Source organism: Chlamydotis macqueenii, chromosome 6 (assembly GCF_036417535.1).
Source record: "Chlamydotis macqueenii isolate bChlMac1 chromosome 6, bChlMac1.mat, whole genome shotgun sequence".
NCBI classification, from domain to species: Eukaryota; Metazoa; Chordata; class Aves; order Otidiformes; family Otididae; genus Chlamydotis; species Chlamydotis macqueenii.
In genome coordinates this window covers 7676146-7691543 of record NC_141561.1, presented here as the reverse complement: position 1 = coordinate 7691543, position 15398 = coordinate 7676146, and the positions used below count along the sequence as shown (strand labels likewise).

At 40.2% G+C, this 15398-nt stretch overlaps 1 protein-coding gene across 1 annotated transcript in view; it reads right to left on the bottom strand.

Moving 5' to 3' along the window:
• TMEM163 (transmembrane protein 163) overlaps positions 1 to 15398 on the bottom strand; it is a 97697-nt gene that overhangs the window by 4637 nt on the left and 77662 nt on the right. The window contains exon 6 of the mRNA XM_086751031.1: positions 2061 to 2172. Coding sequence (XP_086607157.1) covers positions 2061 to 2172 — 112 coding nt within the window. The remainder of the gene's footprint in view (positions 1 to 2060; positions 2173 to 15398) is intronic.

The window sequence follows — 15398 nt, the reverse complement described above, 5'->3', positions numbered from 1 at the left end:
GTACAAATTGCACAAATAACATTTTGCCTTATTAGGATTCATATATTTAGGCTTTTAAGAGATATTGTTGTCAAGCTGTGCTCTAAAACAAAATTATTCTTTTAAAAAATCATTAATAGAGGTCGACAAGTATGAGAGAGAATTTGCTGTTTTGAAAATAAACCTATTTTTCAGGAAGAAAAATGTATGCTCTTGTTACTCAAAACAGTTTGTTGGTCTACAGCCAGTGATTGCAGGAGGTAAATTAGCAGGAAACAGAAAACACTAAAAAAAGATATGCAAGGGAGTGCTAAATCTGTCTCAGCTGCTGCATCGCATTGTCTCCTCCCGACTGTTAATAAATCCAGTCTATATGTAAATATATCTTGTGAAAGAAGATATTTAACCACACATAGTAAGATCAGCCTCCTATATTTTCTAAAGGAGTTCTGAAGGGAAGACAAGAGAGAGAAAAACCAGACCGAGGTAATTGTATACTTTATTCTCTAATTTTTTAATCATGAATGAGCAATCTCCAGCTCAGAAGCAATATAATTAGCACAAGGATGTAATTATGGGGGAAGAGATTTCTGGGCCATACAGGAGACCAATTCAGAGCTAGAGTTATTCGGGAATTTTTCAGCTAATATTTTGTCTGCAAAAACTGCTCTGTTTCAAAAACAAGCTACGTTTTTTTAAAGGGAGGGTTAATCATTTCCTGCCTAAACACAGTTCTGCAAGGGTCCCCATGTCCCACTTACTGTCTGACAACAAAGGCAGCCAGACTCACTGCGCTGTGGCTCCCAGGATCCTTTCCAGGATCCTATTTGCAGGTTGGAGATATTTTTGTTTAAAAATATCTAGGGTGGCAGAGTCCATAGTAAACAATAAGATCACTGAACTGGTCTGTGGGGAGAGAATTACAAATTCAGGAGGCAGTAGCTTAGTCGTAGCCCCTGCATTGCTGTTTTGATTCCTTTTTTGCTTATTTTATATTTAAAATACAAATACTCATGAAGTATTTATGTGAGATGATATAAAATATAAATACTCATAATACGTGTGAGTATGTTTAAATTACTTAAAATAAAGCAATTGTATGTATCCCTAGAGTAAGCTGAAAACTGAATTTACTTAAAGTGAAATCTTTAGTAGAATAAAATAATTTATGTACCACAATCCATAAATCATTAACACCCTACCACGTATGTTTACAGAGCATTTCAAATTTCCCTGTGCTTGCAGATAAAATCTGGTAGAGATTTGCAGGGCGCTGTGAAATGCCCGCCATCGCTGTGACCTCACTTGTTTGCAGAGTAGCTCCCCGTGGCTTTGTGAAGATTCACAAGCTTGAGCCTTGTCCCTAAGAGGCCTATCTGAACCCAGCTTTAAAAAGTGCAACCGTGAGGCACTGTACACCTGAGCCAACAGAGCAGTGGCAGCGAGGTCTTCTAAGGGTACAGCAGATGAGATTCCCCTTGTGCCAAACTCCGGCAGGGCCAGCGGAGTGTGGGGCAGCAGGCAGGCAAAGGCTTTGTCTTACACATGTGATGCTCCACCAGCTCTGCTGAGTGGCAGGAAAAGCACTACGGTGGCAAATTCTATCTACAGGGTGTGCATACGAATGATAGTTGTGATTCCTGCTCAAGGCAGAGAGGTGTCTTCTGCCACAGACTCGCTTCGTTTAACGGGAGGGATGAAATTGTTTACCAGGCACAGGCAGTGAGGACAGATGTGACCTAACCAAAGCTGTATAAACTAGTATCATACTCCCCCTCTGTAGTCTAACCTCTGACTAATACACACTGATTTATTACATGCTCTACCTCTACCTCTATTATTCCTTACTATCCACACGTTAACCCTTTGACTTCCACCAGACATGCCCATTTCAGCTGAGCTATCTGTGTTAAGTAGCACCACAGACTGTTCTGCAGTTTTGTTTTTCCTTTCCATTTTCTAGTGCCCTTATTTCAATGGTCTTTCACAGTTGCCCTCGTGCAGGGGTCACCTGTATCCTCTGTGTCTACAACATTCCCTGGAAAAGTCTACAAATGCAGCAGGATGAACTTCGCACTCACCATCGGTTATCAGCGCTCTGCTCGTGAGGACCTTTCCCAGCATAAATTTGATTACTGCCAAGACAGTGCAAAGGATTCCACTTAAAACGGAGACGCTATACAGAAAATCATCCTGAAAGGAAAGATGTCAGACATTAGAATATCTCTGGACGTTCTCCACATATTAAATGACAAATAGTACTGGTTATTGTGCAATTCTTTGTGCCACTGGCGTATATAACCTGAGAAAAAGACTTCCTGACTTACGACTTGCACAGCAGCTGGTGCTTATTTTGCTTATACTGCTGCCTGTAATTGCTTTTGCAAACACAACTAGTGACAGTTCCAAGCAACGAGTTTTGGATTGACCCAGCTCCTCCGAATCAGGAGGTTATGTACCTGCAGGGCTGGCTGCAGACTGCCTAGTGTCTAAGGCAATCAGTAATGAAGTCCCCACCTGCAGGATAAAGGCTCGAGAGCAGAATCCCACTTACCAGACCTTTGTTGATTTTTGGTGTGAGGAAAAAAAAAAAAAAACATTTAATATTGTTTCTGATTCTGCTCTTGCTTTGGTTTTGTTCGGTTTCTTTCTTCCAAGGTCAAGTCTGGTCCAAGCTACATCTGTAAGACTTCTGATACTGATGTGCAAAGCCAGCTTTAGCTCCTTGTTAGAGAAGAAATTTTCCATGGCCTTTCATTTCACAGCTACAGAAATATCCACATTGCCGAATCTGAATGCCTAACATGGGCTCCCCAGGCTCCTTCAACAGAAAGCTGCCTACGTGGAGTAACTAATTTTTTAACATATATTCTCTAAAAGGTCACCTGGAGACACCCACCTCTTTCTCCTGACTATTCCATGCTTGGCTGGGGCGGGAGGAAACACTCCTGAGTGCCAAAACATCAGCATTGCAATAAAGTGCCTACAGGGAGCCCGTGGTACATCAGCCCTGGGGCTATGCAGAGAAACCCAAGCCAGCTCTCCGCCTGCCTGCTCCCTAACCACAGAGCTTTGAAACACATTAATGTATTACTCTTAACAGAAGCTCTAATTGAAGCTGTTGCAACACCAGTACAAATAAAGGAAATAGCAAGGGTAGGATTTTTTTTTTTTATCTGCAGGTCTAAGTGGGCCAGTGCCACTGGGACCCTGTGACTGATTTAAAACAGGCGGGCAAAAATCCCCGCTGATAGTAACCACTGTCCTGGTGAGTCACCCTCAGCTCCATCCATTTTCATTATTTTAGCAGCAATTCAAAACCCAAAGAAATCAGAAAAATGGTTTTGAAAGCTGCTTAGGAAGATACTGGGAATTAGATTACTGGTATAATGTACTCGCATCCCTAAATAAATCATTCAATATATTTTTATACAATTTTTAATGTCATATCATTTTCAAAGTCTGCTTCATCCAGTTCCAGTCGTAAGCTCTCTCTTTCTGGTCCTGGTATGATACTGAATATTAAGACAAAATGCACTGAGGAAAAGAGAGTAAGCTAGAAGCAGCAAGAATACATAACTTAAGCACTGGGTAAAGGTAGGGTAAAAAGCATTTGTAAAATTATCCTAACAAAACAACTGGGAAACACCCAAGGCAATTTGGGAGTGCTAGGGAAGGACCGAGGAAGGACTGGGAATACTTCCTTGCTGTCAGCCTAGCAAGAAAAGTCAGGAGTTTTCAGAAGTTCTGAAATTACAACAAAGCTCCAAAAGTCTGGATAAGTTTTGCAAAGAGGTCTTGAAATTCGAGATTCCTATCAAATTCATGCCTCTAAACTTTGTGCATCTTTCTCAAAAATGTGTATTTATCATGCTCAAGGACTTAATTTTGATAGCCTGACAAATTCTGATTGGTCTCAAGATTTTAATCTAATCTCATCTAGGATTTTATTAGATATTTTACCTAATCTTTAATATACAGCGTATGTATAAGACTTCAGAATAATCTGAAGCAGAATGATATGCTCCATCAACCTAGTGATCTCCGTCCCAACCTGCTGCGTCAGAGCGCCATTCCCACACCATCACACAGAATGTCAGCTGCCCATAGGTGCGCGAGTTTGGCTTTCACTTCAATCACTTATAACAGAAAGTGTGGCAACCAAACCTGCCTGTGAGGCTCTCAAGAGCATGAAGACCCTCACAGGGCAGTGGCTAGTCCCAGCTTTCCACAGGCAACGTGTGCTGGGTGTCACAGCGCTCAGTGGAGCAACCGACAGTTCAACACTGCGTTTCTCTTGCATCTCTCTTGCCAATGCTTAATGACAACATGAGATCTCTTATTTCATCATCACCCCACAGACTCTCCAAAAACCTTACTGATGGCTCCCAGTCATCCCTACCTCTTGTCTTCATCTTCCTCCCCAGCAAAGCATAAGCTTTGTCGTTAACACAGACCTGAACACTGTAGACCCAGTGGAAGTGACAGTATACATCATTTTGCTACCAAAAGTGATGTTACCGTCAGTCCTGGGCTGACAAAATGCAGATTTCCTACACCTATGAAATCCTTGGGGATGGACCTTGGACCTGCAAACAATTACAAAGTCACAGTTTGGAAAAAAAAAACCTATGAATCTCAATACAAGATATTTTGAAAATTATTGATACAGATGTTCAAAAGTCCACATATTAATTAAGAATCTTTAAAATGTTATGCCTTATTCCCTGTGTTATACTGCCAGGTTTCATCCCTGTGTGGCACATTATTTTGAGCTGTTTTGTTTTTTTTTCTTTTTCATGGCATGTACCACAGATTTTGGGGGTGAATTCAGGTTTTTTTTCCCTCCATGGGTCACTAAACTCATGGTATGTGGAAGTGCACCTTGCCCTTTGTTTCAGCTACACAAGCTGCGATCAGAATTAGTCTAGCCACTTTACTGGAATCCAGGAATGACTTAAATGGGATATAGATTTCTAAATCAACTTACAAAATGAATTAATGAACAGCCTTTTATAGAGGATACAGGAACTAGACGTTCTTCAAAAGTCTGGTGGTTTTTTCCTTGACTCATAGAAGATGAGCTCATTTGATTGCTAATACTAATCCAATAGCACTGATAACGCAGACAACCTGCAAATTGCAGTCCCTTCGTTATCACAGTGGGCACAGAAAGGGAAGAAATTTAAAAACCCTGCTCTTAATGCAAACACCTCAGCAGTTCCTTGCTTTAGACTGCTGAATACGTTTTCAAAAGACAATATTAGGTTTTTAAATCTCTAAACTCGTAAGTCTAAACCGTATCTAAATCATTACCTGCAGTTTCGTGCAGTTTTTCGCAACAGCCACCGGGAGGCAGCAGGCACCTCAGTAACTGAGCACACGATGCACGAACACCAAACCAAAGAAGGGGGAATAAATAAATAAATAAATAGATAGATAGATCTTTTAAATTCACTTTCCTCCACTTTGCTTTCTGGGTGTCCAAGCACCCAAGCGCTGGAAGACGAGTGAAGCTACTTGCTGCCAACAAGAAGGTTTTGCAGATGTAAGAGATGAGCCCAAAATAAATGTTGAAGCCCAGAAGTCTGAACAGCCCCTGCCTGAGCAGACAGGAGAGAAACGCCTCAAAACGCTGCCTTGGCTGCAACGATCAGAAGCTGAAACCAGTTTAGGACAGCAGCTGGCTGCGCTGGTATGCTGTGAGTCAGGGCACGCCTGCTAAGAGGGGTTCAATAAATTACCTGAGGGAGGGCTGCGGTGGGCTAAGCATCTGGCTGGAGCTGGGGCCTCACAGAGGTGGCCGGCTGACGGGACACGCAACTGCCACACGCACTTTGCTGCACTGCTATGGGCTCTGAAGAGTTAAACACGTCATACTGTGGCTGTGAAATTATTCCCATTAAACTAACTCATCCTTTGGAGAAATGAAGAAAAGAGAAGCCATAATGGAGATCTAAATTAATAAAATAAGCCTGGCCATCTGGCACCATCTCCCTCCGGATCTTCCCGCAGTCCTGCCCTCTCCATACCCCTCGCTTTCCCATCTGACAGTCATTAAGAGCACGACGCACATCTAGCCAGGCTCCCTATACACGTCCTTGGTGTTATTTTAATTAAAGCAGCAGCAAATTGTGACAGATGATAAAAATTAAAATTCTGATCATTTCCATATGATAAACGCTTCTTGGTGCGGTAACTAAAGCTCCTCCTTTTTCCATTTCTTTTCATCGTATTCCCTCATTACTACTACCCTGTACACAAGACCTTAATTAAAGGACACATATATCTTCTTAGATGGCTTCATGCATAAAACAGCACTGTACATACAGCCAGGTGCCCATCCCGGACTGCCATCTCATTACACAGCACTCTAATAGCTGCAGTGTCAATGTTTAGGATTTATTTTATGCAAGGTTTTATGCTGTGACAGTTTCCCAAAAGAAAGCTTTCCTAGGATGCTCTTTTTTTGGCCTTAGGAAAGGAATAATAGAAGCCTACAGACAGCTTTCCTGCACCGAATCCAAATGCATTGTCCCCACCAGTGCAGCTGAGAAGAGGGGTCTTCCAAAATGTGACAACAGCTCTGTCCCTGCTTTCAAAGATATCACCAAAAGCAGCATTAATCTTCTGGCTTCAGGAAATCTTGTTGATGATGATGTTGTGACTTTGATCTCTTTCTGAAATTATTATAGAAACTAAAAATAAGCCACAGTGGATGCTCCAGTGCTTGGCTTATTAGGTGAAGATATTTGAACCCAATTCCCGGTCTACTAACTGAATTTCAGCTCAATTTCAGCTGATTCATGCTCCTAATCTTTTCCTAGAATGTATCTCACTAATTCCAACCCCAAAACTTTCCAACCCTTTTTCACTTCTACTTTTGGGATGTAAAAATGTTCTCATTTTACCTGAAGTGCACGGTGTAAAAAGGTATCCATCGGTACGGGAGGAAGAAGGCATGCTCAGTGTTCCTCCCCAGTGGTTGCAACACACACAATACGACCATTCAAATCTACGTACGATACCCCTCTCCAGCCCTCCCAGCTCATTCTAGTGCGACCCCAAAACAAGCTGCTTCTCCTGCCCCGCCACAGTTTCAGATTTCTTTCCACTCTTCTGCCCTCTCCTTAGCTTCCTCTGTGAACTGGCCAAAGGCCAAATCACCTCCCCACTTCCCCAGCAGCTGGGAATTTCTGGTATCACCTTTCTCATGCCACTTTTCTCCTTCCCAGAGTAGCCAGTGTCTCATGGTGTTGCACCCCTTCTCTGCTGAGCCTTGCTCATCTTGGCAGAGGAGGTAGGGACACGTTTCTGGAACGCGACAGATGCTGTTGGCAGGAGCGATGTCACAGCAAGCCCGAACTGAGCTGAGTTTGTGTTGTTAAATATTAATTTAGCCCATCTCTGCAACTCACCATCTGTCTCACAGGTCCTGACAATGACCATTCTTCAGTCCAGTTGACCGGTCATCATCCTCCCCAGCACCTGTCCGGTCCTGCTACTGCCCTGCTCCCCATCACTACATGCTTTCCACTGCCTCCTGCTCCTCCAGGTCCCTCTGCAGCTCTCATGTCATCTGGGTGCACTGTCTGTTGGATCACTAAAAGCCACTCTGTGCAGCCTGTTACTTAACCAAAAAAGGGCTGTTTCCACTCCCCTCTCCCCCTAAAGCATCCTGTTTATATAGATGTTACAGAAATGTTTCTAATACAAACACTTTAAAAAAAAAAAGTCCAAATCTTTATCACACTTTCTCCCAAGTAATAAATAGTTTATGTAATCAGCTTCTGGGGAGCCGGAGGGTCTCACTCACCAACTAACTTCAAAAGGGACACGAGTTTTAATTGCACTTCACCGTCAGAAAATAAATTGAAAGCCCAGTATCTGACTCAAGTAGGAGACAGTCTCTTCACATGGAGATATAAAGATCTATTATTAGCACACACACAAAAAAAAAATTCTTATGAATGTTTAAACTTGTACCTTTGGTGCTGAAGTGCTATGACAAAGCAATTCCACAGCACAGAACACTTCTTCAAGAAACAGACAACAAAGACAGGGTGTGCTGAATGCCGCGGCGGGGGCACCGGGGCCGGGAGCCAAGGGGCTATGGACTCCAGAGAACCATCTCAGGAGACCTTAGGACTCCTGCAAAGGGTCTGCTTGAAAGGCTGAGATCACTTGTGCTTTCCACTTTCCCAGAATTCATCTACATTGCTTTACCATCAAAGAGTTATAAAACATAATAAAAATGGTATTTGTCCACCCACAGAAGTGTCTCTCTAGTGAGACTGCCATTTCTCCAGTTAGGAGGGGATTGAGAGCAGCAACACACTTCACATAACCTACTAAGTCGCTAGCAGTTGCCAACTTTTGTATCTTATCACCATGTGCTAAAGTATGAAAGTAAGACTTTCTACCAATCATGTGAAGAAAGAGTGAAGCGCAGTCGATACATTTTTCCTAATCCTGATCCACTAGCTAGTTCAAGTGTCCACACCATTCTCACCAACCTGTAAGAAGTATGTGCATTTTAGAGGTAAATTAATTGTTCAAGGCCAAACATCAAACCACCAAACCACACATAATAGGTAATAATTATAAAACAGGATTGTAATGGATTATTAATGTTCATGGTACTTTGATTTGAAATTATAAGCAATAAATTTTACACACATATATATGAGAGATCAGAAATGTACAGGGAACCATGTATGTGCATATAATCACAAGCATTATTTGCTAGATTGCTATTGAGCATAATTGTTAAATATATTTATGATGTATTTATTACAAACTATCAAATTAGTAAAAAAATTAGAACTCGAAGCTACACTGTGCCTGCCACCCCTAGCTTCCCATTTCAACCATAATCAATAGCATATGACAGAATTACAGGCGGCCTGATCTTTCAAATTATTTCATTTATAAAAGCATTGGAGGCACCACATCAGATGTGCTGCACGTCTTTTGTACACAAACTGATTGCATTTTTCCTTCTTTGTTCTGCAGGAAATGTCAGAAATACAGCATGATGCTTGCTTACTCTTGCAAAAAAAAAAAAAAAAAGTGTCCTTTTCCATACTAATGAGGACAAACGCCAAACTGCATTGACATTACATGTGTTACACTACTACCTAGGGAAATGGAAGCAGTAACCGGATAGTAAATGGATATTGATTTACAACCCCAGGTAAAATTAAAACAGTCATTCTCAGTGTGGCTGGGTTGGGCTTTTTTAGCCTTCTTCAAGAAACAAGAAAAGGTTTGCAAACTCATTGTGGCAACAGTTAAAACAAAATACACCATTTACACTAAAACTATATCTATACTATCCAAGAACATATAGTAGTTGACATGAAGAAGGTAGAGGGGCAAAGAAAAACGGATTTTTATCAGAGAGATGGCAAGCATTAACACTAGCAATGCAAATGCAAAACAACGCTTGAAACCTATGCTTAATTTGAGTTCTAAGCTCCTTTCGCAATAAACTAACAAAACATTAAAAAAAAAAAATCATTAAAATTTACAGAAAAATCCAAGCATGATGTCATCAACATTATGCAATATCACCATTGCTCCTTCTTTGTAATGAAATGTGTGCATACCAAATCCTCAGGGTCAGTACTGGCTGTGGATACAGCTCTCTGAAACATCAATAGAGGAACGGCAATTCCTTTTCCTAGTGGGAATCATCTTATTACGGCTAACACAGGCTGAAGAACAAATGCTGTGAGTACTAATAGCGGAAATAGTCTGAATCTGATAGCTACGGGGGTAAAAAAACATAGTAAATAATTTCTTAGCCAACAAGAAGTGGTTCTGTTTTAGGTTCAACAATCAACACAGTAGGGAAAAAAAAGAAAACCCTTAAATTACATGATCTGCGAAATATTAATTTGAAATTAAGTGGAAGGGTAAATAGAATGAAAGTTTTATATTCCAAATGTCACATACTGATTAGCTTGTAAGTCACGTGTATTGAACAGCTAAAATTATCAGAAATCTTAATTCCAAACACCCCAGAAAGAAGAGCAGCTGGTCTACTTCTTCCAACATTTCCCGCAAGTACGTTAGGAACAAAGAAAAAGAGGAGAGGGAGAAAAAAAACCATAAGATCTCATCAGTGAAAAATATTTCCTTAGGGGTCAACGATAAGAAATGGAAATAATAACTGTGGCATGTCACGCTGAAGTAGATCGTCAAAGAATAAAGAATCACAGCTATATAGGAAATTCACAGCTATATAAAAAATAGGAGAACACAGAAAGAGGTGGAATTTGTAGCTCTAAGGTTCCCACACATAAATGGCACATCTCTTGTTCCTGTAAAAAAAAAAAAAATTGTTTTCTTTGGATTTTATGACCTTTCCATATTTTTTTGAGTTTTTCAGGTGTACAATAGCACATTCACAGCTACTCCTCATTGCAAACATATGCATAGTGTTTGGGCAGAGACACTGTACAGCACATGCATAGGAAGACAAAGACAGCGTCACTTAAAAATTCTGGGAAGGGTTGGGGGCACCGTATGGGCTCCATACAGCACGTGTACCCCTACTTTGTACAGGAAATCTTACCCAAATATCTATGCATCCTAGGACACGAACAGGAGAGAAACAGTATTTCCTTCAAAACCAACATGTTCCAATATAAGCAGCAAACGTCATCACATCTCTAAATTCATAAAATATGAAAGTTTTAATTAAAAATATTTTCAGGCAAATAAGAATGGAGGTCACAGCTTGATAAAGAAAGTGACTTGTGCGTATGTGTTGATGCATGCAGAAACTGCGTCTACATACACACTCCCACACAATTTTCCTCCGAAGGAAAATGAAGCATCTCTGCAAATTCAAGGTAAGGTTACACGATAGAGAAATACTCTCTGGAAGGGACGTGAAAGCTTTATTCTCATCATTTACACCTCCGCCCAAAAATCAGAGACCCATAACACATTTTCTGACGCTCACTAAAAGTAACGTCCAAAGCTTAGAAAATGTGGAAGAAAAAAAAAAATGCATTGCACTTCTCACTGCATACATTCAATATGGGTGTATTCCAGACTTTTTGGACAAATACATTCTTCAGTTGCAATATTTCTCCTATATCTACCCTATCATCAGCCCTTTAGTTCCTGACTTCATATACTAATTCATTTTAAAACACAATAAGCAATACAATTATATAGATCAGTTGTTGGAAAACACTGCTGTACACCACAAATATTGAAGACACTAGCAGAAGGGATTGTGTTTTGAACCCTGACAACTAAAATATATCTCAATTACTTGAAAAGGAACTTTTCCCCACTATAGTAAGTAGTGCATAATTAATACTAATATATATATATATATAGCAAGCATATAATTAATTCACTGGCCAACTCTCCTGACTCACAAGGTCATTTTTCAGAGCAGGCTTCTTTTTAATTATTATATAAAGTAACACGCACAGGGAAAACCTTAAGTTTACTTAAGGGTGATAATTTCTAAACTCGCTATTAAGCGCAGGAGATGGAATCTACAGTTATAGAAGTTCTGCGAAAAAAATATCAATTCAGAGCTCAACTGTAATTTGCAAAAATTAATATTGTATAAATCCCTGGTGACCCCTACACCTTGAATCTTGTGTGCTCTTCAGGCTTTCTCATCTAAAATATTGAGATAAAACTAAAAAGAAAGCTAAGAGGAAAGTTGGTGGTGACCAAAAATGGGCCTTCAGCCTGACCTAGCACAGCCTGACCCAAGCTTGTCATTGTATATAGAAAACACACACTACCAGGAGTCAAAATTCCAGGAGAAACATTTAGCATTAAAATTACCCAGATTTTAAAACAATTATTCTATCTAGTCATTCATATCCTGCCTTGTAGGCTAGTTCAAAGTTCACTACAGTCCTTGGCATATCAAGCAAGGGAACTAAAAGGAGGAATATACCATTTCTGTGTCTCCCAAGATCTTGAACTGTTTAAAAGAATCACAAAAACCATTGCTCATGCTGAAAGCATGTGTAGTGACATACACTACCTATTAGGTATTTTACTTAACACAGACAAAGAGGTAAAACAAACAAAAGCAGGAAAGAAAGGCAGAAGCAGTATTAAGAAATGCAGAAAGTCAGAAGCTCTAACCGTCTTCTCTTCTATGTCGGTGCAGATCAGGAGTGCTGTCACTCACAGTGTCTCAAGGAAATTACATTCAGCAGGGAATAAAAGAGAATTCAAATAGGTGACTGAAAAATACCTGACTGAGCTAAACTTGAGCTCCTGTCCTTAAATTACGTACCTCCTCTCTGCAGCCTAACAAGAAACTGTGGAAAACCCTTACAGGACAGGGTACTCGAGGTGGTAATGCCATTAACGTGTAAACCTATCGTTCTCCTTTTGGTTCTCTGAATCCTGGTGAGGACTGTCAGACCTGCAGCTGAAATCATCATATGAAACGACAAAAACACTGAAGACTCCTGTTTCTAAATGTCCACATAAGTAAAATAAAATCTGTGTTCAAAACGTTTGAAAAAGCATTTCAAATTATTACTTAGTCATGTGAATTTTATCTTTTCTCATTGGTAGTATTTCCAGGAAAGCAACTCTTCCAAGATCCACCTCAAGGACAACAGAATCTCTACATTAAAGATCTCAAATTCTTTCCAAGGAAATATCTTTCTCACTACATGCATATTAAGAACTGACAGGTAAGTAACCAATCTATCTTACACACAACAAGAAATACAATTAACTTTGTACAACTAATCCAGAATGATTCAGAAGTGACTGACTACGCGTTTAGGATTTTAATCATAGCACCTTACAATTAGCAGGCAGATAATTGCTTGATCTGTTTCATTTCTTAAATTAAACTTGTCCATATCGTATTATTTTCTCCAAAACTTAGGCAAATTAAAATGAACTCAGAGAAATCATAACTGCTCCCCATTTTCAACTCTGACAACATCACTGAAGTTTACCACAAATCAGGATGTAAAAAGAGACTTCACAGTTCTGAGAACTATGCAGTCAGTCACGTTACCCTGCACCAACACTACCTTAATCTCAAATCCCTCATGAACAGCAGAGTAACGTGTTCCAAACCTTCCAGTTTCTGTCCTGAAGACTGACAGTACTAGCTTTCTGTTCAGCACCTGAACACCAAGAGCAACACTTTCCAGTGGGGTTTTAGCCACCTTCTCTCCCCTAAAACTGAAGTCACACATCCAAACTTCCACAAGACACTTTGACAAGTACCCACATCTTCAACAACCTTTGCTTCAAGAAAGGCTAATAAAGATGAAACTCTACAAAAAAAAAAAAAATCATGCAACTATGACTCACATGTGAAACTTATGTGGAAGAACACATTCTCTTAACCTAGTACAAAGCTCTTCATTCTAGTTTTGTACCAGTTTGGGTCTCCAGTGGACTTATACTGACCTTTCCTTGGTCTTAATGTTTCATTCTTGCTCATACTAGGATACTTCCCTGGCGTCAGAGCAGCATGCTAATATGAAATCCCAGTAATACAGAAATCACCGTCAGAAAATAGTTTAAGTCACTATTTTGATGCAGAACTAGTTACTTCACTGCTACACAAAAAGCCATTAGCAGAAAATGCTGTTCTATTATTTTTCCATATATGTCCATACATTATAGCTAAATTATACTATAAGATACCACAGAAATTAGTTCTTTTAGCAATTAGTTCATTGGCAGTCCAAGACATAGAAAATACCATCCTAGATAAAAGAGTAGAGGCAAAAACTCCTCCCCCTTACTGATTTAATTTGAGCAGATTTCCACTATCTTAAGATGCTAATGATACCGCCTGGGCAGCTGCAGATTAGCTGGGAAATATTTGATCAGCAAAGACCCAAACAACTGGGAAGAATGGCTGTTCCTGCTGAGACACAGAGCAGCTAAGGGAGCATTACACAAACAGAAAGTCAGCATCAGATTTGGGCACAGCTAGAGCAACTGGAAAGGTTTCTATTAAAACATGTCTTTTTCCCCCAAATACTTTTAATGTAGCAAGTCTTAGGCATAATACCTCAGTGGCCATTACCTGCAGCAATATCTTTCTATAATGCCCCCTAAATTAGCTAAAAGGAGCTAAAAAAAGGTCTCCCCCTTTTTTTAGTGTTATTCTTCGTTTACACAGAGATATTTCACCTGTCATGCAACCCTTACGGAATCAGTTTCCCACAGTAAGTGAGTGTACTGAAAGACTTAGAAATTAGAATCCTTGTCGTACCATTGAAGAGACACTGAACAGAAGTGCTATCTTTTTTTGAGCCCTTGTTCTAACCTACTTCCCAGAAAGAATTGCAAGGTATGAAAATCCTTTGTGTGTGCACATGTGGCTTTTACTCCACTGCTAGTCAGCCACAGTCCACGCCCTGCCAGATAAATCTTTCAAACCACTGATACTACTTGAGGGCCTAAATGAGTGAGAACAGTCAGCCCAATGTCACAGGAACAAAATCACCTCTTTATCCTGATACTGGATGAAGCGTAAGCAGCATTCACCCTAGCTTTCACCTACTTGACCCAATTTTAGTGCACCAAAGTCTGAATCCAAGATCTGTGACAAAAAGGATCTGTACCAATTATTCTTACAGAACACTTGAAATGTAATGGGCTCTCCTCTTTGGGGATACCTTTCTCTAGCTCCAATTTCATAATTTTTTCCTGCTGTAAATGCATTTCAAAAACTAAAAATGAGAAAGCACAACGTATCTGCAAGTCACAAATAACACTGATGCTGCCAATAGGAGACATTTCTCCCATGTAAGAAACAGAGATCTCACCTGTAGACGGTACCTGTAATGATGGAAGAGTAAGATATAGATGCCACACCTTTCAAACTTTTGTTCCTACTGCTGGAATTCTTAGGGCATTTGCCCACAATGAATTAGAATGAGACATCCAAATTAATCTGATCTACGCTACCATAAACTCACCAAATGGGTGTTTTTATTATTATTGCAGCCTCCCTTCTTTACTTCTGCTTCATACAGCCAAGACTATACATTTCATTTTCCCACTAACAGGAGTCAAACTGTAGCCAGATACACTGTTTGGGTACAGTCAAGTTAAAGGTTGTCCTTCAGCTGGCCATCACTGTGAGGTCTCCCCTCACCCTTACCAGAATCTCCTTCAGCCTTACTGGCACAACAGCATCCATGCTCACTCCTTAACCCAGTTCTGTCAAAATGTTTCCGTTGAGTTTAAGAACTGACTATTAAAAATGTTTGAGCTAACCTAGATAATTTTCACAGAACCAGGCTGGTGAACAACTACAAGTGTTGTTACACTGGCAGAGCTAAGGAGGCAGTAAATTATATAGACTAGAAAAGAGGAAAAGCAAAATGCAAAGAGAACGTTAATCACCTGCAGCCAAACAACGCACCTGGCTGCAA